This window comes from Trematomus bernacchii, unplaced genomic scaffold (assembly GCF_902827165.1).
Source record: "Trematomus bernacchii unplaced genomic scaffold, fTreBer1.1, whole genome shotgun sequence".
NCBI lineage: Eukaryota > Metazoa > Chordata > Actinopteri > Perciformes > Nototheniidae > Trematomus > Trematomus bernacchii.
Genome location: NW_022987869.1, coordinates 7,398,105 through 7,424,350, shown reverse-complemented (window position 1 = coordinate 7,424,350; position 26,246 = coordinate 7,398,105). Strand labels below are relative to the sequence as shown.

Below are 26,246 nucleotides of genomic sequence, written 5' to 3'. Positions count from 1 at the left end.
GTCTGATCTTAAACAGAACATGTTACCCCTTTGCCTTTTTTTAGTTTGGATAATGTCCATCTTTTCAGACTGGTGGCCTCTCATTGTGTGTGTGTCCTGCATGCATGATCATGGGCCGATCTACCCTGTGGTTACACTGCTATAGTTTAGACAGCCCGAAATATCCATGTTTTATTTTAGGTTTTAAACACCACATGTAAAAAGCTTTCTTCTTCCACAAGGTTAGTATTAGTTTCTATACATTGCACTCCCTGTAATTGTTGATGTCTTGGCCAAAAGAGGTCTTTCTTGGAAGCTATAAAAAAAATCATCACAGTGTAATTTACATTCAGGCGTGCAGCCAGGAATTTCAGGATTGAATTTCAGTTTCTCCAAACCTTGGGAGATTAACCTAAGGGAATTATCAGTATCAAGTGCAGGTGATAAAAAAGTGTATTTAGAAGTGTGGAGAGGACACAGAGTTATGTAAAATACATTTCGACAGCTAATATGTGTGCTGTTTGTACAGAGACAAGGTAAAGGTTAATCACTGATTGTGTCTGCAGTTGGATAATAAGAAGAGTTAAACCAGGTGCAAAATACTGTCAAACAAGGTCAAATCCAAACAGCACGTACAGCTTTAGACCACCAGCCCTTTAAAAAGTGGCTATTTCAGGGGCTGCCCTCCAAAATGACAAAAGGAAATCTCCTCTCAGCACCACTTCATCACACCACAAGAATAAACCACTGGATGTACATCTCATCTGACGGAGGAACTGTCTTCCCATCTGCCTCACTTTCTGTCCCCCGTGACTCTTTAATGGGAAAGCAGTCTGTTCTCACAGCACCTCAAACACTTCCTGACTCAGTTGTAGCAGAGGCAAAGTAAACAAGTGAAATCCTCCTCATACACTGACAGAAATGCAACTTTAGGAAGGCTTTGATAACTCTAATTTAGAAATACTTTGTCCGGGTCACTAGTGGTTACCAAGGTAAATAAGCCAACATGTTTGCTTGGTTCTCCACCTCCGGGACGGACAGTCTGCGTGAAGCACCGACTTGGCAGAGCGGTGCCCTGGAAAACACATCAGATGGATGTTACATGCACATTGTAAACCGCTTAAAGTGGTGCGCACAGATTTAGTTCAGCAAAAATGTCAGGTAGATTGCAACACATACGGAAAAGGTTATTTATTTATTGATACAGTATAAATACATGTATTCTACCTTGGTTCTTCTGGAAACAGACAACACATGCTTTACATCAAACATTTGTTTTTGTTTTTCAGAGACTTAAGCTTCAATTATATCATGTTCGAATATAAGTCATGACCAAAATGGCATAAATGTGTAATTTTACCCACATAAGTTTGTCTGAATTGTTCTTCTGTTTTTTTAAGCAAGATCTATGAAACATGCATGGGGCATGGGGGATGAATGAAAAGGGTCATTAAGGACGCAACAAACAGACTAAATGCTGCAGATTCTAAGCACAAATGACTTATTTGTTCCATTTTTAAGAGTAACATGTTGATTAATACAGCTTTAATCAAAGTCAATTGGCAAAATAAAGTCCTTAAATCATTCGTTTTGAACCACAATGCAGGTTGCCGAAACTGCAAAGACTCAACGTGAGATTCCAAAAGTATTTTAGATGCATCATCATTCAGCCCATCTCTTTTCATCATGGACACATTTCATGCAGCCTTTAATTAGCCGCATCTTTTCAAGGCAACTTGTAAGAGCCCGAGGAGGTTGGCCTTGAAATGAAGCACGAAAAAATGATGATAGAGGACGAGGAGGAGGAGGAGGAGGAGAGTGAGAGGAGGGGGTGAAGAGGGAGCTTGTTTCAGTTTGCAGTAATCGCTCATCCAGGAGCCGCTCCACTCAGGGATATTTGGATTTTCTCAGTCTGGATGCTGTAGCTCGGGGTCGGACTCTCTCTCTTCTCTCAGACTTCCTCGTGTGTGTCGCAGCGGCTGTGTGTGAGGACCGCTGCATGTCTGGTATCCAGACATGGGCCCCTATTTTCGCTCTGGGATTACTCTCTGCCTGGTCATCACCTTGGCTCAGGTGATCACAGTCACCTGCCAAGAAGATACCAAGAACGGTGAGTGACAGCCACCTCCTCCGAAATGTGTTTTCCTCAATGTGTAAGTTACTGACAGGACGATGCAAAATCAAACAAAAAGGTCATGAAATTGCATTTGTGCTGACAATAAACATTGTTTCCATGCAAATATAAAAAGTGTAAGGTCATAAATTCACTCTGGTAAAGTTACTTTTGGTCTAACTTGTCAACGGATATATATTTCCTCCTGCTTTGCTGTCTTCAGTGATTCATGATTGTCTAACCGAGCCCTGTGAAAACATTTACCTCTGTTTTTCTAATGCAAGTGACAGTACTGTTTGTCTTTCCCATCATGCTCTTGGTTTATTTTTCAGAGTTAAGGAAGTGGGATGGGAAGTTGTCTCATCTGTTGAAGTTTTAAACATATGGCCTGCTCTGCCTCCCAGAAACCGGACCACACTGGCCTTGTGGTTCAGAAACTGAACACCCCAAATCACACCCAGAATGTCTTTTAATACCCTAATCAGACACCCCTTTCCTGTTAAAGAAAACACGTATTGATGATTAAGATGGAAAATATATTGTTAACCTTTCAGGAATTCATTATAAATGGAGAAAGTGAAAGACATCTCTTTGGCGAAGTGGCATCAAAGTCTGAGGCTGAATCGGCTTTACACTGCTAGGCAAATCAACTCCAAATCATGACCTTTAAACAATTATAAATCTAGAATAAAATGTCCCAGTGGATGTTGATCCTGGGTCGGAAATATCTCCCCCCCCCTACAGGCTGCAGCACTGGGCTATTTCAGTGCGAGGTGGAGGCTGAATGATGGGGTTCTCTGCACCACGGCTATAATGATGTGGCCTTGCAGATGGGATGGACAAAAGCAGGCCACTCATTTTGGTCAGACTCCGAGCCAGAGGCAGACAGGACACACCCAGAGTGAGAGGATGCTGCATCTGAAATATGCCTCGCTCACTTCCATCCAAGTTCACCTCCGCTGAAGCTGAGAAAGTTGAAAGTAATTGTACATCTGAGTTTATGCTTCAAAGATATGCTCTTTTGGGGTCTTTCAGAGCAATTACAGCCTTTTCTCCAGCTCAGGACTGACAGGTGTGTCACTGGAGGACAAACCCTGATTTAGGGTGATCCAAAGCTGCTGCAAAAGTTTAGTTGTTGTGTTTAATTACAGTTACAGGCTGTTATCAGGCCCCTTTGGTACTTGCTAGCTGTTTCCTTTCTTTATGTTAGGCTACAATAAATGGCTTTATATTGACAGTACAAACATGAATGATACCTATTAAGCTCTCGGAAGTTAATTAGCATCCGAAAACTCGAATTAGAATAAGGCTAACCAAAGCCTACTATCCTAGTGTTTGAAGCAGGGAGTACTGCAAGAAATATATATATATAGAGAACAATTACAATAAAACTATTTAACATACCATGAAGTTTGAAAAAAGTAGAATATTATTTATGATGGAATGAGAGAGGATCCAGGTCCATTCCTTTAATATGATAGCCATATTATATATGTTTAAAATATGATTTTTGTTGCGGCTGAAAATGCAGCTATCATTACATGTCACATGTATACTGTATAACCGGTTTAACATAATCGTTTATTCAGCAATGTTTTATTTTGAATACTTCTAGAAAGAGAAATGTTTTCCAACATTTCAGAGGAATAGGAAAAAAGCTTTTTTTCCACTTTTTGTTTATGTTACAACTCGGTGTGGGGGTCCTACCCACCTTGCAACACCATGGGAATGGAAGGGACATTAATACTGATTCCTCTTCAGCACGATACACATTTAAGGAATTTAGAAACCAAGTGTAGCTGTATTCAGATGCTCTGGTTGTGTTACAGCCAGGTTTATCAGCTGTTGTTGTTGTTGTTGTTCTGAGAAAATAGTTAAACAGTCTGAGATTTATGATACTGGCAGCACGCATGTTAAAACGTCTCCTGAGTATTTAACATTTTAGAGTGCTGTTCTTGGCCCAGTGGGTGTGAACGTGTGTGTGTGTGTGTGTGTGTGTGTGTGTGTGTGTGTGTGTGTGTGTGTGTGTGTGTGTGTGTGTGTGTGTGTGTGTGTGTGTGTGTGTGTGTGTGTGTGTGTGTCTGCTGGTGGTCACATATTCCACATTTAGAGATGTTTTATATTGAAGCAACAACGTGTGTGACAGTTTTTATTCTTGATTTGAACCTGGTTGGTTTAAACAGGAGCGTCACTGTCTTCCCTTGGTTGAAAACTCTTAAAGACACAAAATATCTTGTGACCCCTTTACTTCATCACGTGAACCCTTCAGGAGTCCCAACCCCCAGCTTTGGAGCCACTGGCTTAAGGTGGCGTTTATGTGGACTGAATACGGTTTAATAATAAACCTGAGTTGAGGAGGTTTAGGCAAACCACTATGTCAGAGAGTTTCCTCTTAGGGAAGAAACCAACACTTAGTCATCATAATTGCTCTCATGCTGTATATCCACACTATAATCACGGCTAAAAAACATAGATTTCGCTCACTTTTACAAAGTCTTTCTCAAGCATCAGCAGAAATGTTATATTTGATCTGCAAAGCTCAATGAAATGAACGCCTTTTTTTTGCACAAGGATTTTTTCGTTTAAGACCTCTGTAGACTTAAACCCCCAACTCATCAACTTTGTAGCTGCTGTCTGGTGCATGCTGCTCTGCAGGAGGGTCCTCCGGGTGTGGCACCGCTCTGCTCTCCCAAATAGTGAAAGCCACAAGTTCTACTCAAACCCAACGTATAATACAGCCGCTGTGGTTTCCCTGAAATAACTCCAGCTTTTGAAAAGCTGCGTCTCTCGCGGGGAGAGGCTCCACCACATAATTAGTACTTAGGACGTCCCTGGCAGGATTAAAATATGCTCACTGAGCTCGTAGCAGGTGGCCATATTCCCCTTTTTTCCCTCTTCTTTTAAGTTTAGACTTTAAAAAAAAAACAGCTGCACAGAAGAGGGATCAGGATGTTGGCCCATAACCAGCAATGTACACAAACCGTCCATAAATACATTTCTTAAAACAAGAATAAAATGTGCAAGCAAGGACTTATAAACCTCTTTCTGTCAGTTTTTCTGGATGTGTTGGAAAAATGATAGTGATAAGAAAAGTGTATTTTGAGTTTGAGTTACTGATTGATATGGATTTTTTTTTTTGTAGAGAATTCCTTAAACGCTTTGGAAGTGTGTTGAGTCCGCTGAAACTGGTGCCATTTCATTTATGTTTTAGAACTTTTTTTACATTTTCCTTTTTTTCTATATAATTGTATTCCTACGCAAACAATTAAAGTCACATTTCACTACCTACCTTACCTCGCCTGCACACATACAAACTATAGGTCTCATCTTGTTTTGTGTTTACAGTTGAAAACATTGCTGTTGGTGCAAAGATGATTACACACTTGCATACGGACACATTTACAGCCAGGAGCCGTCACATCCCACCACAGTCTAGTCAAAGTGGTAATCAGCGGCAATTTGCCCAAAAGTGTCTGTTATCTATTTTTAGTTTCCATACAAATGAATACACTGTATTCCTTCCCCTGATGTCAAACTTCGTATTTAAAAAGGTTTGACTTAACTAATTTACTTCATATCAAAACAATGTATTATTAGGGTGTACATGAGAAATGAAAACATCCTTTTTGCACGTGATTGATTTGCAATTGACTTGTTGCTTGGGGAAAAAAGGTTTCTTTTCAGGGCAACTTATAAAACGAGTAGAACTATGCATGCCTATAAACTGACTGCTATAATCAGTGGAATTTCCCTTTGAGGTGAGATGGGCATAATTATGTTTTAACGTTATATACTGTAGTTAATTGGACTACAGTATAGTTGATGTATTTTATGCCTGTGTCATGAATGAATCAATTCATATGTGATCAGATTGTTATTGCATTGCTTAGTAATGGGTGCAACCTGCTGGACAAGGGTGGAAAGTACAGTTAACATACTGTAGCCTGTGGTTTGTGGTAACGCAATGATTTCTTGGTCGGTTTGCACTGATGAATTTTTGTTCTTTAAGATTGTTGAGATTCATTTTACAATGGGAAACAATACAAGACCGTAAAAGATGAGATTAAGGTTGACTTCATTGGGAACACTTTGCTAACATATGCTAACATGCTAATAACTGCTCTGGATTTTCTATAAAATACTCAATGTTTCCTTCAAGAGCACCCTATGTTTTTTAATGTGTAATTTTTAGCAATATTGGCAAAGACCTTGCTTTAGTCCACGTTCCCTCCTACAGGGAACATTTATACTCAACACCTTCAGTTTCCTTTCAGTTGGGGCAACACATCATTATGGGGTTTGGACAATCACAATGATCATTTTCTTATAAAAGACAACAGAGTGTAGCTTTCATTTCAAGTATCATCACAATGTGGCCTCACGTCATTCTAAACTGCAGTGATGGAATGAGAGCATAAAAAAGAAGTTTGCAAACTACAATTACAGAGAGCTGCATTGGCAGTTAGCACTTTCAAATCATCACATTTAAATTGCTCAAAGAAATAGTTATGACTATCATATATATATAGTATTTTATCTGCAAACCTCAATAAAATAAATCCCTTTTTACCAAGAAGACCAATATATTTTTTACGGCAATTGCAAAAGTGTACAAATATTATCTTTAAATAAAAACTATTACAAATATATACTGCTCTTTATTATTTGCAACTCTTTTGTCCCTGTCCGGATCCTGTAGAAACGATCACTCAGTTTTTCCTGAGATCTGATTGGTCAGTGTTCAGACTGCAGTTACACGTTCAATCAGTGCGTGCAGTGGAGATAAACTTTAATTGAATCTTCTCATCTTTGAAGTGTTGACAGAAAGTAAGTGAAAACATGTGACATTTATTTATCAGTTTTTGTTGGAGTGTGTTCTTTGGAACACGCTGTATTAGTTTGGAGAGGTTCAGCTCCATTACAGCTCAGACGAGCTCATTAGCAGCCAAGTGGAAACACCTGGCAGTTCAAATGTCCCGCCTCGTGTCATTGTAGTTTACATACTTATAAAAACAATGTTCTTTTCTTCTGAACTTTACCTGACCTATAAACATACTTTCTGCAAAGTAACAGTACAAATACTACATTGTAAACATACTCTGTTATAAGTAAAAGTCCTGCATTCAAAATTGTTCTCAAGTAAAAGTACACAAGTATTAGCATCGAAATAACTTCAAGTACAAAAAGTACTTATTTTCCAGTATGGCCCATATCAGATTGACAAATATTACATTTTTGTTTTATAGTTATTAATAATGCAATAATGTCAATATTCACTCGGTTAAGGGTGGGGATTATTTAAATGACTTGCTCTTCTGCTGGGTAGTTTAAGCTAGTGATTCATTCGGTGATTTAGACCCCGTTTAGACACAAACGCAAACGAACCAAATACGATATAAAAAATGTCTTCTGTTCACACGAGACTGCTCGAAAGCGCTGGAGACGCTGTAGTACATATGCCGGGCGCTGTACTTCCGCCACAAAATACCGCAAAAGCAGCGAAGAAGACCCCCGAGCATGGTTGTCATGGTTGCCCTTCTGTTTATGCCCCGCGGTGGATTTAGCAACATGTAGTTCATGTAATTCTCCATGTCCACTTGTTGCTGATGGTTGTGTAGAGGAGCTGTAGATTTTGCACTAATATCTGTAGCATGGTCAGTAGCTACTGTCAGTAGCTACTGACCATGCTACAGCAGTGAGCAGCAGAGGTGGGGAGAGGCGGGGCTATTTCATCGTTATCAGAAAATGATCGTATAGGGCGTACACACTGAGCCGTTTGCCCCCCCAGAGCGGTCCGTTTGCAGATCTATCCACCTTAGGACCCGTTATCGTTTGCGGGGTCCGTTTCCGCGTTTTCGTTACGGCCTCGTGTGAACGAACGGGCTATACGAATAAGAAAAGTAGCGGATACAACCGTTTGCGTTCTCGTGGCACCTTATATTCCGTGTATTAAATCCATACTTGCAAAGTAGCTAATTTTGTTAAATGAATGTAGCGGAGTAAAAAATAAAAATATGTAGTAAAGTAAGAGTTTAAAGTAGCGAAAATACTCAAGTGAAGTACAAGTACCTCACAATTGTACTTGAGTAAATGTAGTTACATTCCACCACTGCTCTAGATGGAAACAGTTGGTGTTATCAACCTGTGCCATGCTGCAGGCCTCCACATGTTGTAGCCTGTGTCTTGTGGTCCAGTTCAGGGCAAGGTGACACTGGTTGTTCCTTCACCACAAGCTCCAAAAGTCAAGCTGAGAAAAGCAGTTTTCCTCTCATTGTATTTACTGGTTTGAGCAATTACAAAGCCACAGGAATCCTGAGTGTTTCTGCTTTAAACCTCGGTAGGAGTCTGGATGAGCTCCACTGAAGCAGGCGTTTAGACAGAGCTAAAATAGACCAGCTATTACTGGGACTAGACTTTAAATATATAATCAGTGGCGAGAAGTACATTTACTCAGGTACTGCACGTAAGTCGAATTTTGATTTCCATTGTATGCTACATTTTACTTTTACTCCACTATATTGAGAGTTAAATATTGTATTGTTACTCCGCTACATTAACAAAGTGACTTTGTTGATATGGATTAATGATATAAAACATTATGATCAACACCTGAATAAGACTTTAGTTACACCTGGAGTCAATTCACATGCTAACCAGTATATTTCCACCTTTACCAGCTTTGATAACACTTTAATGATCAATCATTATAAAACATATCATATATATTGTTCTGAAACGGACCAGTCGGCACAATGAGTGCTTTTGGTACTTTAAGTATATTTTGATGATAATACTTTTCTACTTTTACTCGAGTAACATTTTGAATGCAGGACTTTAAACAGAGTATTCCTACACTCTAGTACTTCTACTTTTTACAGTACAATATCTGAGTCTCTTCCACATCTGTATATAATAGTGATAAAAGAGCAAGAAGAGTTTCTCTTTGGGAGTTTCAAATAGCTGTAACTGGATTCTGTCAGATCGTTTGCTCAGAACATTAGGTTTGTGAGGTCTTTCTTGTTTAGGTACATGTGCGCACATGACTAAACATCATAATGATGTACACAATGTGAACATGAATCATCTGCCATACTTATTGCTGGTCTCTCACGAAGATTCCTGCAAAGCAAATGTGAAGTTGTACTCCCACTTTCAGAAATGAAGCCCACAGCCATGTTGGATCTGTGTGTGTGAAACTGCTAATGTGTGTGTGTGAGTTGGCCGTGTGTGAAGAGCTGAATCACTGTCCTAGTGAGCGAGTGTTGCCCCTTGAGCTCCACTGCAGCACCACATCCTTCTATCGTGGTCATAAATATTTAAAACCATTTTGATATAAATGTGGGTCGGCATGTTCCATGTTGTATTCACGTGGAATTTGATGTGGTTTTAAAAATAGAAACTAAAATGTTCTCAAATGATCTGAGTAAGAGTTGATGTTTTTTTTCTTTTTACTGTAAAATGATGATAAATCACAATGACATCTTCTTATTTGGGGATTCCTTTCTTGTCTTTCATCACTTCTCAGCCAAAAGTCCACCAATTTCTTCATGATTAAAAGTTGCATTTGTTTCTTACATTCCTTGATGTAGTTCTTGGTGTTTAAATAACAAAGAGGATATAAGTAGGTAGTGTTTTTTGCACACATTTGTAAGTTCTGAAATCATGCTAAACCCATTGTTCATGTAAAAGACTTGCTTATTATCTGCTGTCACTTTTAGTCAGAACAATGCATGACGACTGTATGACCTTTGGCTGGACATTTCAACCAATGTGTCAACCATGTTTTCTTCACAGATACCCACAATGCTTCAATAGCATAACAATGGCCCCAAACTCACAACAAGCAAAGTTAGCAATGCATCTGAAGTTTAGAGTATTGCGTCTAATCCTTTAAAGCCCTCACTCACAGTCACATGAGACACGTTTAGTGATGTGTGATTTTACCGTTGGGTTTTGCTGAAGAGGAAGGAGAAAGTCCACTACATACATGTTACTGATGGCAGTTGCTGTTTTTTTTCACAAAGATTCCTGTACAGAGGATGGCAGAGTCTACTCCAACAATCAGATCTGGAACCCAGACCCGTGTCATGTGTGTATATGTGAAATGGGGTCTGTGTTTTGCGAGGAGCTGGTGTGTGAGGATCTAGGTGACTGTGACACCACAGAGACCCCTGAGGGCGAGTGCTGCCCCGTGTGCTCGGCCTCAGCACACACTGGAACTGGTAAACTGCACAGCTGCCTGCCAAACTATGTTCTGCTGATGCATCCTGGTTGCTCTCTTCAGCAGCCTCCCAGCCTGAAGCATTGCTCTTCAGACTCCATCCTGAATTAGGTTTTTTTAAACTACAACTCTGTTTTGGAGTTTCCCTTTGACTGTAATGCAATTTGCGAAAGGTATACATTGACTTTTTGACCGATAAGATCCCTTCTCAACCTACTTATGTGCAGCATAAGAGCATTACTGCTACACAAAATGAAGTTGAGCAAGGAACTTATTTACCAAATAAGGTGTATTCCTCTGGGAAACGATCACCTCCTTCGCCATGTTGTTTTACTTTGAATGCACTTTTGATTCTTTTGATTGTCACACGTTTTGGTCTTTGTGCTTGTTGTAAGATGCTTTAAATAAGGGGGCTTTAAACAACTATTTGTACCCTTTCAAAATGGTTGGCATGAAAGTAAGCATGTTATGGTGTGCTGTTACAATTTAAGATCTAAAGAAAACAGTTCAACATATTGTAAATGAAGCTCCAAGACTTTTTTGTTAAGAATTAGATGAAGAAATACCCATTTGAAGGTCTGTATGCTCAATATGAAGCAACAGCCAGGAGGTCATCTGAGCTCCTGCAGCCTTCCTGGTGACTTCATATGTATCATACAAACATGAGTACACTTCTTAACTCTTGGCAAGAAAGCAAGAAAGAGTCAAATGTTGAACTTCTTTTGAATGTCTCGAAGGTGCATTGGTCAGTTGTACACCATCCCAGCAGACACTTAATTAATACATGTTTTTGATTCCTAAAGATACCTGCACAGAATATGGAAAAGTCTACGCCCACAATGACATGTGGAACCCGGAGCCGTGTCGGATCTGTGTGTGCGACATGGGGACCGCTGTGTGTGAAGCCGTGGTGTGTGAGGACCTCAGCGACTGTCACAAAGCTATGACCCTCGAGGGCGAGTGTTGCCCCGTGTGTGTGTCTGCAACGTCGGCCTCATCTCCAAGTGCGGACCCCTCAACAGGTAAACAGATGTCATGCTGTCATGATATTGAGGGATTAGTCAGTGCTCCTTCCCAAATCATCTGTCTTCTCTTCAGTTGCAGATGAGAAGGAAGGAGATAGCTGCACGTTCGAAGAGGACGTCTACAGGCACAACGAGATCTGGAAACCAGCGCCTTGTCGCGTGTGTGTTTGTGACAACGGGGTGGCCATCTGCGACGAGGTGCAGTGTGAGCTGCTCACCAACTGTGAGAAGGTGGTCACGCCTGAGGGGGAGTGCTGCCCCCTGTGTGAAAACTTCGCCAGTGCCGGCCGGAGGATAGGTGAGCTGAGGCAGAAACACTTTGTTCTTAGTTTTGCATAAGGGTAGTCACAATAGTCAGGGCATTTACAATAAGATATACAATACATAATATCTGTTTATAATGTTGTGCAATGTGCAAATGATTCTCCTTACAAGGGATGTACAAGTTCAGTTTATTATAATTAGCCTTACACATTTTTTGTGTAATGCTCATAAAGGTCAGGAAAAACCAGATTCTAACGGGGTGTGACATAACTTTATTCCAAATAATGATTGCAGTAGTTAAAAGCCGGAGACCATGATTCCATTGCATAAATAATTGAGACTGTTAAGATTAGGTTGAAATTTACATTCAATTAACTTTCTCTTTGTATGTTTTGCCCCTAGAACTGATGGGCTACAAGGTAAGTCATCATTCATTCTAAAAATGATTAATGCAAATATATTAAAATAGATATTGCAGTTCATAAGATTAAATGATGTTAATGATTTCTTTATAGGGACAAAAAGGAGAACCAGGTGATATCCCATATGTAAGTCACTACATGCAATTTGAAAAAGTTCCTCATGAAGTGTTTTTTTATTACATATAAAAGCTTTTTTCAGATAAAATAAGGTTTTATTTTTGTGTGTTGCTGTTAACATTTTCTTATGTTTTTTTACTAACAGGTGGTAGGGCTTCCTGGACCTTCAGGACCCTCGGTGGGTTTTTCCTGCTTTTACTCTCCACTAAACCATACAGTTTATATAACTGTATCATATATTTATAATGTGTAGGGTTATATACATGTATTGGAATTGATTGATACAAAAATAGCCATACACTCATTGCGACACTAGAGGGCACCAGAGTGTCATTATAGTGCTTATGATTGGACAAACTGAATGATGTTATAGTTCAACGACTACACGAGGGTTCGTTTACCTGCTTTCTAGGAAGGCCAGAAAAAAGGAACAAACTTATATATATATATACACTTTTCAGTCAATAGATGAATGGTAGTTATCAACACTGTAACGTTTACATTTTATGGCTTTTATGGTTTATAAATCAAGTGTTAAATATTTGTATCTCTCTGTTGTGTTCAGGGTCCTCCAGGAAGTCACGGACGAACTGGACTCAGAGGCTTTAAAGGCAGAAAAGTAAGTCTGAATGGACACGTGTATAGCGTACAGTGCCCTTTCACATAGCTCCTTTAATGCTTTTTAAACAGACAAATATCAGTATGTAAATGTCCGCATGAATGACTGTACAACAAAACAACGCATCCCGTATGGCTGTCAGATGTGACTTTAAGAACATCATGTTGCTTCATTAATGATGTTTCACCCTGCAGGGATTTGAAGGGCCGCAAGGATTTGATGGAGAGCCCGGTGTGCCAGGAAATCCAGGAGGGTCCGGACCCCCAGGCCAGACCTCCCACCCTGGGGTGAGTTTCTTATTAATGAATGTGCATGTTTCATAGAAAAAGAACAAGTGTCTTCTACATTGGTTTACATGTGCTGTATGGTGTGATCATTTCTTTGATCACATTGAATTTAAATCACTTTTCTGGGTGGAAAAATACATCAAAGTCGTCTTCTAAACATTCTGCCTTTCACTGTGTTCTCTGAAGGGCAACCTATTGTCACAGATGGCTTCAGGTTTCGGAGAGAAGTCAAGTCACGCTGGGATGGTATCAGGATCAAGGGTGAGTGGCGCACAGTTGTGAAGGAGATGTATTTTACACATGTGTACAGTTACAAAGTATGCTATGATGTAGCATTTCAACCACAGTTAGTCAAACGTTGCCATTTCAGGGAGAAGCCGGACCTCGAGGACCTTCTGGGATGCCTGGACACCTAGTACGTTCTGGCTTCTTGGCGCTTAAATTACATTTTCTATATTATTATTATAATAATAAGAAATGATGTCGGGACATTTGAAGTGACTTGTATCACCTCCTCTGTTCAGGGCCCAACTGGAGGTCAGGGAATGCCAGGAGATGGTGGAGATCCAGGACCGATGGTAGGGCCATTACCTACATGATATCTTCTATGTGATGCTCATATGCACAGTGTCTATGAGGAGCCATTTCAAACGTGTTTCTGACCAGCAATGATACATCTAAATCAACTTATGTGTGTGTTCACAGGGTGAGCTGGGTCAGCGAGGACAAGACGGGCCTCTGGGGAAATCTGGACCTGATGTGAGTGGAACCTACATGCATCCTCTTCAATCAAGAATATACTCTTCATAATAGTCCGTTTTTTAAGAACTATTCCCGCTTTTTTTAGGGTGAAGGTGGACCTTCAGGTGCTACAGGAGAACCAGGATATCCAGGATCCGTGGTAACCCAGTCTCCCTCAATTCTGACTAAATGCATGCATTATAATATCATTCAGAATCAAGCCTCGATCAAAACAGGGGAGATGTATAGACTTCTTTACTGAATGTGTGTGTGTGTGTGTGTGTGTGTGTGTGTGTGTGTGTGTGTGTGTGTGTGTGTGTGTGTGTGTGTGTGTGTGTGTGTGTGTGTGTGTGTGTGTGTGTGTGTGTGTGTGTGTGTGTGTGTGTGTGTGTGTGTGTGTGTGTGTGTGTGTGTGTGTGGTGTGTGTGTGTGTGTGTGTGTGTGTGTGTGTGTGTGTGTGTGTGTGTGTGTGTGTGTGTGTGTGTGTGTGTGTGTGTGTGTGTACGCAGGGTGGGAGAGGGTTCCCAGGACTTCCAGGTCATCCAGGACTGAAAGGGCTGAAGGTAAGGTCCACAGACCGTGTCTCTTTTACCTCCCTCATCACCGAGCCATGAGTGTTCACTTTTGTCATTGGACCTGCTTACATGTCAGAAACATCCAGAACTCATTCCTGTCTCCAACAGGGACACCTCGGTCTTCTTGGGTCAAAAGGCGAGACTGGAGTGGTTGGAACAAAGGTGTGAATCTGATATTTTGATCCTATCTAATATTGTGGTTCTCAAGGTGGACTATTACAAAAATGAAGAACATGTATTACATTTTGCTGCACTACTGGTTTGAAAACACCTTTTATAATATCAAATAAAAGCCTGCACATTTCAAACCTTTCTTATATGTGTTTCTTTGTGTTTCGCAGGGTAAATCTGGCACTCCTGGTGGAATGGGTGCTCCAGGCCTGCAGGTAGGCAACACATACGACATCTCCTCAGCAGAGCATTGCATACAGAGTGAGGTGTAAGTCATCCAGATGCTGAGCCACTGTTCTGTTTCAGGGACCAGCAGGCCTGCAGGGAGAGAGAGGCCGGGCCGGCCCGTCTGGACCTCTGGTAAGAAAAGCACAGCATCTGGATTTTTGGGGGAAATTAGCAAAAATGTGTTTTGCAAGGGTGAGACATTTTCTTTCTCTTTTAGGGAAAACGTGGTGCCGCCGGCCATGTTGGCAAACCTGGTCCTCTGGTAAGCAGTTATATCTACGGTATAAATGTTTTGTAAAGCCTAATATTTGTGTAACAAAGTTAGTGGCGCTGTCTCTGCCAGAAAAAAAAAAAAAAGGTTCTTTACAATTGTCCCGCACTGAAGCAACTTTAATGCTTTGTTAGTTCTAATAAAGCAAGATAATGCGAAGACTGTGAACAAACCAAGCTGATTTATCTCACAACTCGGTTTTGAATATTTAATAACATGTTCTATTAATACAGGGTCCACTGGGTATCGTTGGTGTTCTAGGATTTCCCGGGAATCCAGGAATGAAGGTAAGATTGTCAAATATTGTCTTTTAGGATTTGGAAAGTTTTCTATTAGATAAATCCATTTGTATTTGAAATTGTTTTGGCTTATTGGAAAATATTACACCGTTTAGTAGATATTGGCAGAATTGGACTCACTGTTATATATTAAACACACATTTACCATCAATTCTGTTCAAAGGATCTGCTGATAAGCGGCTGCTGCACTTGACAGTATAAGAAGTACAGAATGAGTGTTCTGTTTTATCACGTTCGACCTTTGAATTTCATTTAAACGGTTCATCAATTTGATCTGAATCTGTCTATTGCTGCAGGGCGAAGCAGGGCCGACGGGCGTCAGAGGAACTTCGGGGCAGCAGGGTCCCAGAGGGGAATCCGGCCACGTCGGACCTACCGGGCCTTCAGGAGAACAGGTGTGTAACCGGGCTTTAACCAAATGACCAAGACTCATTTACACATTTTATCAAGACAATTTAGAAAACATAGTCTAAGAATAATTGTCTTATACATGAAGTACTGGAGAAGTGTCATGGTGATATCTACAAGTCAAAGAATAACAACCCGTGTGTCTCCCCTTAAAACCCGAATGATGACGTCATTCATTATGAGTTCTTGTTTTACAGGGTGCCGCAGGAACTGATGGAGGTGAAGGTAGCCGCGGCCAAGCAGTAAGTGCACAAGTTCTAGAGGGGCCATTTGAAACACTAGATACCAACTTCAGCCAATGAGGGCAGTCTGTGAATCTGTTGTTTCTTCATTACATCTGTATCTGATGCTTCTCCCCCTCAGGGTCTGGGAGGTGTGCAGGGTCCAGCAGGGCTGAATGGGCAGCCTGGCCCCCCCGGCCCCCAGGGAACGACAGGAGCAGAAGGACCAAAGGGCCAATTGGTATCTTGCTAGTCTTCTTCTCCATATCCATGTCTGTTTGTAACTTTGTAAAGTAAACACACAGGGAGTCTGAATGTTTTCTGATCCTCTTTTAAAGGGCGAAGGTGGACTTCCGGGATTCAAAGGAGACTATGGAGCCAAGGGAGAAAGGGTAACCTGAAAGACACTATACCGACCTTAAAAAGAGCATAACAGTTGATGGTACTGACTGATTATTGATTTTCTGGGTTAGGGTTACCATGGTATTCCAGGTCCAATCGGCCCGACGGGAGATGAAGGAAAGCGTGGATCCCGAGGTGACGCTGGAGACCTCGGGCCTATCGGACCTACAGGAGAAGCAGTGAGTTAACCTTTACTTTATTTCGAGATCTTTTTTTTTTAAGATCAAGTTTCATGATCTCAAGGTGTGAAATATATTTGAAGGTTCAATCTTGAAACTATTTGTTCTAGGGAACTCCAGGAAGTCGAGGTTTCCCAGGGTCAGATGGTTTACCTGGCCAAAAGGTGAGTTTTATTTGAGATCAAAATGCAAATAATGGCCGGATTTACTTCTACTATTTAATAACCATGAATTTCAACCAAACAGGGAGCAACGGGCGAGAGAGGACTGTCAGGGTCGCTCGGAGCCAAAGGGTTAGATGGAGATGTCGGACGTAATGGAGAGCCAGGTTTAACAGGAGCTCGGGTAAAGCAGAAATATTTAGTTATTGTATTTCTCTTGTGTTTGCTGGCCTTGAGCAGTTTTACTTTTCACCTTGCTACAGTGAACAGGAAGCGACTGCTAGGTGTGTCGGTCTCAAATGGGTTTTTTTCTTACGTTTTTGTCCCCTAAAATGTATATTTCGAAAATGGAGAAAACGGATCTTAAACCGCAAAATGAATGTACATAACATGTAATAATGAATCCCAGGAATCCTGTTCTCAGTCTAGATATTACTGTGCATTTATAGAAAATGTATTTCTGAGAATGCTGCATTTCAAGAGTTTCTTTAGGTTCATCTGTAACTGTGTGTCTGATTTCACAGGGTCTCACAGGACTTATTGGCGCCCAGGGTCCAGAGGGAAAACAAGGACCAATGGTACGCAAGTGTTTTTATTTTAATCACATATTAAAGATTCACTACAAACCGAACCAATGACCGAAACTATGCCAAGTACTAACATGTCTTCTGTTTTCCCCAGGGCTTAGCAGGAGATGATGGTAAACCGGGCCCAGCTGGTTCTGTTGGAAACCGAGGTGGATCTGGACCAATGGGCCTGCCCGGACCCAAAGGCTTTGCTGTCAGTGTTGGTTTATGCTCCACTTTAATATACTGTATGTAATCCGATATGTTGATGAGGCGGTTTCTGACTTCTGTTATTCCTGATTTTAGGGTGATGCTGGAAAGATTGGCGAGGCTGGCAGCGCCGGGGCTCCAGGTCAAAGGGCAAGTTATCTTCACTTCATATAATACCATTTCAATTAAATCAGAACAAATGTACTAATGATCATCTTTCTTCTAGGGGGTGAATGGAAAAGACGGAGAGGAAGGCGCTGCGGGTCCAGCTGGCCCTGCTGTAAGCGTCTAACATCAGTCATCAGTGATTTGATAACATGACGTTTGACTTATTTGACATCACTCTTGCTTTTCTCCAGGGTGTCGCAGGAACGAGAGGAGAGCATGGCTCACAGGGACTGCACGGTTTCCAGGTACACTGCATTCCCAACAAACACATGTCTTTTTGAGTTTGTAACTGTTTCTTATGATTCATTACATAATGATTTGGTTGGGTGTTTTGTAGGGTTTGCCTGGAGGGCCAGGATCACCTGGAGAGTCTGGGAAACCAGGCGCTGAGGTATGACACAACTAAACAGCTTTTTTGTGCTAACTTTTCAAATCTTTCTCATTGACCCCGAAAATGATCTGATCAACATTGATGTGTCCTCTGTAAACATATATGTAGTTCTCCTTTCCGTATCACTCTAAACATTTCGTGTTTGTTCCAGGGTATGGCTGGAGAGGTTGGTGCTAGTGGACCTACAGGTGCAAGGGTAAGTCCCTTTCTGCTCTCACTGATTACAGGTTGAGTCAAACAAGTGTTGCATACTGTAATCCCCTGTTTGCCCATGCAGGGAGAAAGAGGCGCTCCAGGAGGGAGAGGTGAAGTCGGGCCCAACGGGCTGAACGGACCCAAAGGAGGTCCAGGTGGACCGGGATCAGATGGGCCAAAGGTGAAAACCATGGACTGAAACTCTACATCTATATGTTCTGTGTTTGTGAATGGTGTTTATAATAAGTGTCACATTTCAGGGTAGCATTGGTTCAAAGGGTGCTGTTGGAGAGGCAGGAGGACCAGGACTTCAGGGCATGCCCGGAGAGAGAGGCTTAAATGGACCTTCAGGCCCAAAAGGAGATGCAGTAAGTCGACTACTGAAGTGGAGTACACATATCTGCTTCTAATGTCTCTGTCTCTGAGTCCGAGCAAGTTCTTGGTGGGGTGGTCGAATGTTGTTTGGGAAATGTGGGACTAAGGAGAGGAAGCGTCTCCTAAAAGCATTTTGAATCTGAGGCACTGATGAGGCTCTCCTTACAGGGCTCTAATGGAGAGGCAGGACTGGAAGGTAAAGCCGGAGCTGACGGTGGACGGGTGAGAAGCCAGTACTTTGTGGCCAAATATTGAACCTGATGAAACTATGAACATCAGACCATGCACCATCATCAGTTGAGTTATAGTTTGGGTAATGTGCCATGGTAAATGTATGTTTTCATTTGATCAAAAGGGGCTTCCTGGTCCTGTTGGACCTCCTGGTTCCGGCGGACCCAACGGAGAGAAGGTGAGCTCCAAATCCTACATTCTCACATTATTTAAACTCAAAGATTTCATTGTGTTAAAAATAAACTACAAAATCCCAAAAGTAAATAGAAAATATTGTTCATAGTTTGTATTTTCCCCTTTAGAACTCATAGTTTGTATTTTCCCCTTTAGAACTCATAGTTTGTATTTTCCTCTTTAGAACTCATAGTTTGTATTTTCCCCTTTAGAACTCATAGTTTGTATTTTCCCCTTTAGAACTCATAGTTTGTATTTTCCTCTTTAGAACTCATAGTTTGTATTTTCCTCTTTAGAACTCATAGTTTGTATTTTCCCCTTTAGAACTCATAGTTTGTATTTTCCCCTTTAGAACTCATAGTTTGTATTTTCCCCTTTAGAACTCATAGTTTGTATTTTCCCCTTTAGAACTCATAGTTTGTATTTTCCCCTTTAGAACTCATAGTTTGTATTTTCCCCTTTAGAACTCATAGTTTGTATTTTCCCCTTTAGAACTCATAGTTTGTATTTTCCTCTTTAGAACTCATAGTTTGTATTTTCCCCTTTAGAACTCATAGTTTGTATTTTCCCCTTTAGAACTCATAGTTTGTATTTTCCCCTTTAGAACTCATAGTTTGTAAAGAACTGATTAGGAATCAAATCAGTATGAGGGTAAAAAGTCAAACTAGTATTTAAATGAAATGCCAGTTCTGTGAGCATCCATGCATCGGCTATCAGGCTAATCTACACAGCTACATGTGTGTGGGCTGAATATGAACTTAAAGCTATCTCCTTAAAAGCTCCAATCTGTCAAAAATGTAGGAAAATTATCCTCAGGTTTTAATAACTTTTAAAATGTCACTAAATGTATATTTCTTTAATGTCAGGGTGAGACCGGCCCCCCAGGACCCGGGGGACGCAGAGGCACCAGAGGAATCCCTGTCAGTGGAACACTTTTTTATAAATCGATCAAACATTTCTTGAAAGGTGTGTGTTTTTTCTTCTTCTTGACAATATGTGTGTGTTGTTATACGAACAGGGTTCTACTGGTGATCTTGGTCCAACCGGTGCTGTTGGCTTCCCCGGTACTTCCGTAAGTGGCCGCTGAAAGAGGGCAGTTTCCTCCAAAATACACCCGTAAACAAAAAGAAACCCATAAAGATCCATTTCCTGTTTCTGTCCCAGGGCGTAGATGGTCAGCCAGGGGTCAAAGGTGAGACAGGAGAGCCTGGTCTGAATGGAGAGGGAGGTTCACCTGGACCACAGGGGATGGCTGGGAAATCTGGAGGACAGGTACGAACATTTACCTGTGTAAAAAAAAAGAAAAGTGAACGATTGAACCACTCCCTTCACACTGCTCCTCGTGTTTCAGGGACCTGTCGGTGTGACTGGACTGAAAGGTGGCCGAGGGACGCAAGGTCAAACTGTAAGTGAGCCTCTCCTTGTGTTCATCCCTTCAGTGGAACAACACCTTCATGATGTCTTTGCTTCAGAGAATGTTTCGATGTGCCACCATTCTGTTATGATCATTGAAGTAGATCTTATTTCAAGTGTTTTCTCCCCGCAGGGCTCTCCTGGTTTTCCTGGACTAGCCGGAGGAATTGGAACAGCTGGCTCTGCTGTGAGTTAATAAGTTATAAGGATATAAACAATTATCACTTCAAATCAATATGTGTGTTAAATCATGCTGCCAGTATTATAAATGACAGATGTAGAAAGAATGAATACATTCAAACTAAAAGCAAAGGGCCTTTAAATCAAAATGTGCATTGAGCAAAGGACACGTGTGTTTCAGGGTGCTGTCGGGGCAGACGGGCCTATAGGCGCCACAGGAAAGCAGGGTCCTTCTGGGATCATCGGGGATAACGGAGCTCAAGGGCGTCAAGGGGAGAGGGGGACTACAGGGGCCCCCGGCAGCGCAGGAGAGAAGGCAGACTCCGGAGAGGACGGCCCTGGGGTGAGAGGATCGTTCAGCTCATAGTTCAGGCTGCGCTGTACAGAAATAAACCCTGAGGTGTTTCAACTGCTTGTCTGTTCTTATGATTATCTCTCAGGGGCCGGATGGGCCTCCAGGACCTGCTGGGGCCTCAGGACAGCGAGGCATTGTGGGTCAGCCCGGACTGAGAGGAGAGGCGGGCATGCTGGGACTCCCCGGTCCTGCTGTAAGTGTTGCTTCTGACAGAGTTTTACACAAATAAAGTATGTCTGGCTTTGAAATGTGTCGATGAAATGTTCCAATTTGAGATTCGATGGCTTTATTGTAATATGCAAGATAATGCAGTGATACAATGGTGTGAGTTCAAGTGCAGGACAAGGAGATCAAGATGAATGAAATACTGTAGAGTCTAGTGCTCTTGGTGATTTTGACTAATTCTTATTTTCTGCTCAGGGTCCACCTGGAAAAGCTGGAGCTTCTGGAGTTCAGGGCGGCAAGGGGCCCGCAGGTGGAGTCGGTTTGCCAGGAGCCAACGGGGCGCGAGGAGACGCTGGCCCCGAGGTTGGTCAATCCATCTGTCCTCTTTTGAAAGTTTCTCAATTTTAGCACCTTTTGATTATTTGGTATTTATATTTCTCCAGAAATCCAAGCCAAAGAATCTCAATAACTGTAACACATATCAGATTGTTAATAACGTAAGCAAATGACTAACATATATATTTTACAGGATATATGCTCTTAATATGACAGCAACCAAAACCAGCAAATAATAGTGACAAAACTGAATATTTTGATAATAGCTAAACTAAATGAAAACTTCACTTGAAATGTTCCAGAGAGTTTATCATGTCCTTATCTGTTCTTTAGGGTATCTCAGGAGCAGAGGGGTCTCCAGGGAAGGACGGTCTTTTAGGGGAGAGGGTAAGATGACATTCAGTGTCTGTGTCGTTGGACCTGAGGAGCGTATGGTACCATACAGCTGTGTGTACTAACCACGTGTGTGTGTGTGTGTGTGTGTGTGTGTGTGTGTGTGTGTGTGTGTGTGTGTGTGTGTGTGTGTGTGTGTGTGTGTGTGTGTGTGTGTGTGTGTGTGTGTGTGTGTGTGTGTGTGTGTGTGTGTGTGTGTGTGTGTGTGTGTGTGTGTGTGTGTGTGTGTGTGTGTGTGTGTGTGTGTGTGTGTGTGTGTGTGTGTGCAGGGAGATCGGGGTAATCCTGGTCAAGAGGGTCTGGCAGGAGTTGGTGGGTCTCCAGGAACCGAGGGTCCTGTGGGAATGACGGGCGGTCCTGGACAAAGAGGCGACAACGTGAGTTTCAAAAACACAAGTGAACTACTTAGAATCTAATATGTGGTATATTAGATTCTAAGTAGGGGTGTTGCATATACACGTACTGATAACAACCACAATATTTTAAAACATGTTAATAAAACGCATACTGTTAAACATTTGACTGATTCATTAGTTTTTCTATACATATCCTTATCTTACAAATAGGGTGCAGTGAAACTCTGACAGGATGCAACCCCAATGCTACGTGTCTAAAATACATATAAAAAGCTCTGGTGTTCCGATCGCTCCGTCATGTTGGTTTGTTTGTTTTGAGCTCAGGGTGGCAGAGGACCCCCTGGATCCCAAGGAGCAGCTGGAATACGGGGAAAAGTGGTAAGCAAGAAATGAGAATCTCCCAAGAAAACATCAATTGAACTATCTAAACCCTGTGTTAAACCTTCTATTGACAATTGTGATCATGTGTCTGGGTGAAGGGCCCTCAAGGACCACAGGGGGAGCAAGGAGTTACCGGACAACATGGAGAGAGGGGACAGAAAGGACACAGAGGCTTCACCGGGCTCGATGGTTTGCCAGGAACAACTGTAAGCAACATGTTTATCATGAAGGCAACCTCAGATCATGTTCTTCTGGAGGCTCGCCTTCTGAAACTTGAGCCACAAGGGGGCAGTATAGAGAGGAGTGCAGTAAGCTCTGAAGAGGTTCACCTTAACCTTATCTGAACACCAAGAGAATGTTCTAGCCAACATGTTAGCTTGTGTGTATAAGACACGCCGCTGTCTATACACGTCATCATCATCATCATCCATTTCACCTGTGATGATGTGTGTGTAAAGATTTCAGTTGATTACATTTCACTTTTTTGTTTCAGGGCGCTACAGGGGAGCCTGGATCAAGGGGTGTTGTTGGACCCGCGGGGCCCAGGGTGGGTGTTTAATGGCACCATGCAGTTACATTTGCAATCGAGAGCAAGTGCAGGTCTTATTTTAAAGTGTTCAATTCTCTCTCTAGGGGCCTCCAGGAGTGTCAGGGCCTCCAGGAAAAGAAGGAAACATCGGACAGCCTGGACCAATGGGGGCTCCTGGAAGCAGAGGCTCCAGTGGAGAACTCGGGGCCCAGGTGACACATTTTCATATTCCATATATCAGCCTATTGGTATTATCTTTACAGAGGTACAGTGAGTATAACGGTATGATATTAGTCAAAGATGAACATTTATTGGAGTGTTTTGAGATATAACATTTTTCCAACATGTCCCAAAATAATAAAGAATATAAAAAACTTGCAACATGTAAGATCATAATAGGTAAATGTGATAAAACAGCAATAGGTTACAACAGTAAAGACAGCGGACAGTGCAATTGACTTCATATCTTAACTTCATATTTATCATTTCTCTGTCAGGGTCCTCCTGGTGACAGTGGACCTTCTGGCCTCCCAGGACCACCAGGTCCCCCCACCTCAGCTATGGAAAACCTCTTCGCTGCTCACTACGACTACGACGGGAAGGGTGGTGTTCCAGAAGCTCTGGAATTCGTGGAGGACGACGTGGCTGCCTTTGCCCCTCTCCTCCCAGAGATCAATAGAGACGAAGCCCTCCCCAATAAGAAGTCAGCCCTCCTGCGCTCAGACACCGGGGTCCAGGCCTCGCTGAAGACCCTCAGCGGACATCTGCAAAACCTCCGTCGTCCTGACGGCAGCGAGGGGAACCCTGCCAAAACCTGCCAGGACATCAAGCAGTGCTACCCCCAGAAGCCCAGCGGTGAGGGTCCCGTTTACTGCTTACATCTTATTTTCAGTGTTGACCTGTAGTTGTGTTATACAAAACATTACGCCCATAATATTCACTCTGGGCTGCAGAATGGACACCCAGGGTGAGTTTTGTTTCCTAAATAGAGAATCAATCAGGATTAAGGACAACACATTTGAACAAAAAATATAAATAACAGTATATTTATCTTTTTGAGTAAAGCATGTATGTTTGCTTCACTATGTGTTAAATATAAACGCATGCATGACATCGATTTACTCTCCAATCTTGTCCTGCCTATTTCTATTTCTTGTATTGATGCCATATATGTACTAAAACCTATATCTGTGACCCCGTGTGTCCTACAGGTGAGTACTGGATTGATCCAAATCAAGGAAGCACAAAGGATGCTATCAAGGTCTTCTGTAATATGGAAACTGGGGAAACCTGCATCTCTGCAAACCCTGCTGAGATTCCCCGCAAAGCCTGGTGGACCAAATCCAGCCCCAGCAGCAACAAACCCGTCTGGTTTGGAGCTGACATCAGTGGGACCAGAGTAAGACATTAAGAGATGTGCTTTGTTGCTTTCCTACCAACCCTTATCAACTATACAAACCTTAAGTTGCCCTGGTTGTAATCATCAAATGTACATCTGATTTCAGTTCCGCTACGGAAATAACGAGGAGAAGCCCAACGCCATGGCCGTTCAGCTGAAGCTGCTGCAGCTTTTGTCCAAAGAGTCTCACCAGAGCATCACCTACCACTGCAGGAACAGCGTGGCGTACAAAGACGAGAAGACCACCAACCTGAAGAAAGCTCTGGTCCTCCGAGGCTCCAACGGCCAGGAGCTGAGAGCGCAGGGAAACATCCGCCTCCGATACACCGTCACCGAGGACGGCTGCTCGGTGAGACATCCAGCGGCCATTACTCGGGATACGATTAGAAATGCGGCGAAAGCCTGAAATGATGGCAGCACGGATTGAGATCATCTGTCCAACTCTGTCTTTACCACACTGCCAGAGCCCATACCGTGTTCCCCTTAGTGTTTACTTCCTGTCTTCTTTGAACCTCTTTCCTTCTCAGGCTTTCTTGTTCTCTTTTCTTTTCACTTCTTGGAACAGTTCAGCCATCATGAATCCAAAGTTTGAAGCTCCCCACAGATATGAAAATGAATATTCACAAAGCACGCCGTGGTGTTTCCCAAATGGAGAAAGCTAGCTTTTTGCAACAGCTAACGTTGAATTAAACAGACTTTTTTATGGTCTATTGACAAACAGAAGACTGCTGAATATCCAAATCGACCAATCAGAATGTATTTAACTAAGCCTTGTAATAACGTAGAATGACTAGATTCAATGTATTCTGATTGCAAGAAGCCTTCCACTGATATCACCTGTCTTTCTTTGCCCTCAGAAATCAAACGGGCAGTGGGGGAAGACAGTGATCGAGTTCAGGACTCTAACTGCTGCCCGCCTGCCCGTGGTGGACGTGGCCCCCATGGACATAGGAAAGCCTGATCAGGAGTTCGGCCTGGACATCGGCCCTGTGTGTTTCTCATAAAACAACACAAGATGGACAGAAATAGGCTTTTTCTAGAGGAGTAACATCACCAGAAGATGAAAGAATAAGGACTTGTCTTTCTGTGAGCGAACACGTCGATGAAGGGTAGCTTCTTGTACACATGGCTGCGTTTCCCAAAAGTCATTAAAGGTCAGTGTACTCACTCTATGACCGACAGGAAGCTGACGTAATTTATTCACCTTGTTAATACATGTACTACAGAGCACCAGTACTACAGGGAAATGCATGTGGGAGGACAAGTGAAGTCTAAAGGTGCTGACATGAAACAAAACAAGATGTTATTGAATTGTGCATAAACTGGAGAAAAAAGCCAACAATATTAAAGACATGTTTAAAGCAGAATGCATAAGTGTTTATAGCAAAAATAAAAGTGTTCAAACCTTATTAATTTGGCTTTTTTCCAGTAAGTGCACACCGGAGGTCTGAAAAGGGAAAGAGTTAATAAAGAAGTGACTGTAGTTATTAATTTTAATAGTATAAACAATGAAGAACATGTTTGAACCTAATTTATTAAGTTCTGTGCAGGAACCTATTACACTTTAAACAGAAAACCTTCATATTTCATTATAACATTTCAACTGTAAATGCAACATATGACTGTAAATTACAAATGATTTGTTTGTTGTTGACTATGGATGTGGAATAAATGTATGTATTTGGAATGACTGGAAGACATTCCCAGCAAAACCAAAGCCAGAAAA

General features: G+C 42.0%; 1 protein-coding gene across 2 annotated transcripts; it reads left to right on the top strand.

Annotated features, from left to right (window-relative positions):
- Window positions 1-1,859: 1,859 nt before the first annotated feature.
- LOC117469349 (collagen alpha-2(V) chain-like) lies at window positions 1,860-25,929 on the top strand. Of its 2 annotated transcripts, none has more exons than XM_034113782.1 (55): window positions 1,860-2,089; window positions 11,117-11,335; window positions 11,412-11,636; window positions 12,005-12,021; window positions 12,118-12,150; window positions 12,287-12,319; window positions 12,707-12,760; window positions 12,955-13,047; window positions 13,234-13,308; window positions 13,418-13,462; window positions 13,572-13,625; window positions 13,753-13,806; window positions 13,895-13,948; window positions 14,298-14,351; window positions 14,472-14,525; window positions 14,705-14,749; window positions 14,841-14,894; window positions 14,980-15,024; window positions 15,267-15,320; window positions 15,629-15,727; window positions 15,938-15,982; window positions 16,104-16,202; window positions 16,300-16,353; window positions 16,435-16,542; window positions 16,653-16,706; window positions 16,789-16,887; window positions 17,228-17,281; window positions 17,385-17,483; window positions 17,576-17,629; window positions 17,706-17,759; window positions 17,839-17,892; window positions 17,985-18,038; window positions 18,190-18,234; window positions 18,316-18,414; window positions 18,494-18,601; window positions 18,777-18,830; window positions 18,964-19,017; window positions 19,880-19,933; window positions 20,032-20,085; window positions 20,178-20,285; window positions 20,365-20,418; window positions 20,560-20,613; window positions 20,788-20,949; window positions 21,047-21,154; window positions 21,382-21,489; window positions 21,796-21,849; window positions 22,125-22,232; window positions 22,536-22,589; window positions 22,691-22,798; window positions 23,086-23,139; window positions 23,226-23,333; window positions 23,619-23,976; window positions 24,333-24,520; window positions 24,627-24,869; window positions 25,378-25,929. In XM_034113782.1, the coding sequence occupies exons 1-55, from the start codon at window positions 1,996-1,998 to the stop codon at window positions 25,522-25,524; spliced, it is 4,767 nt and encodes a 1,588-aa protein (XP_033969673.1). In that variant the 5' UTR covers window positions 1,860-1,995; the 3' UTR covers window positions 25,525-25,929. The 2 variants fall into 2 exon arrangements, with proteins under 2 accessions (XP_033969673.1, XP_033969672.1); XM_034113781.1 differs by lacking the exon at window positions 1,860-2,089 and adding an exon at window positions 10,189-10,314.
- Window positions 25,930-26,246: the final 317 nt, after the last annotated feature.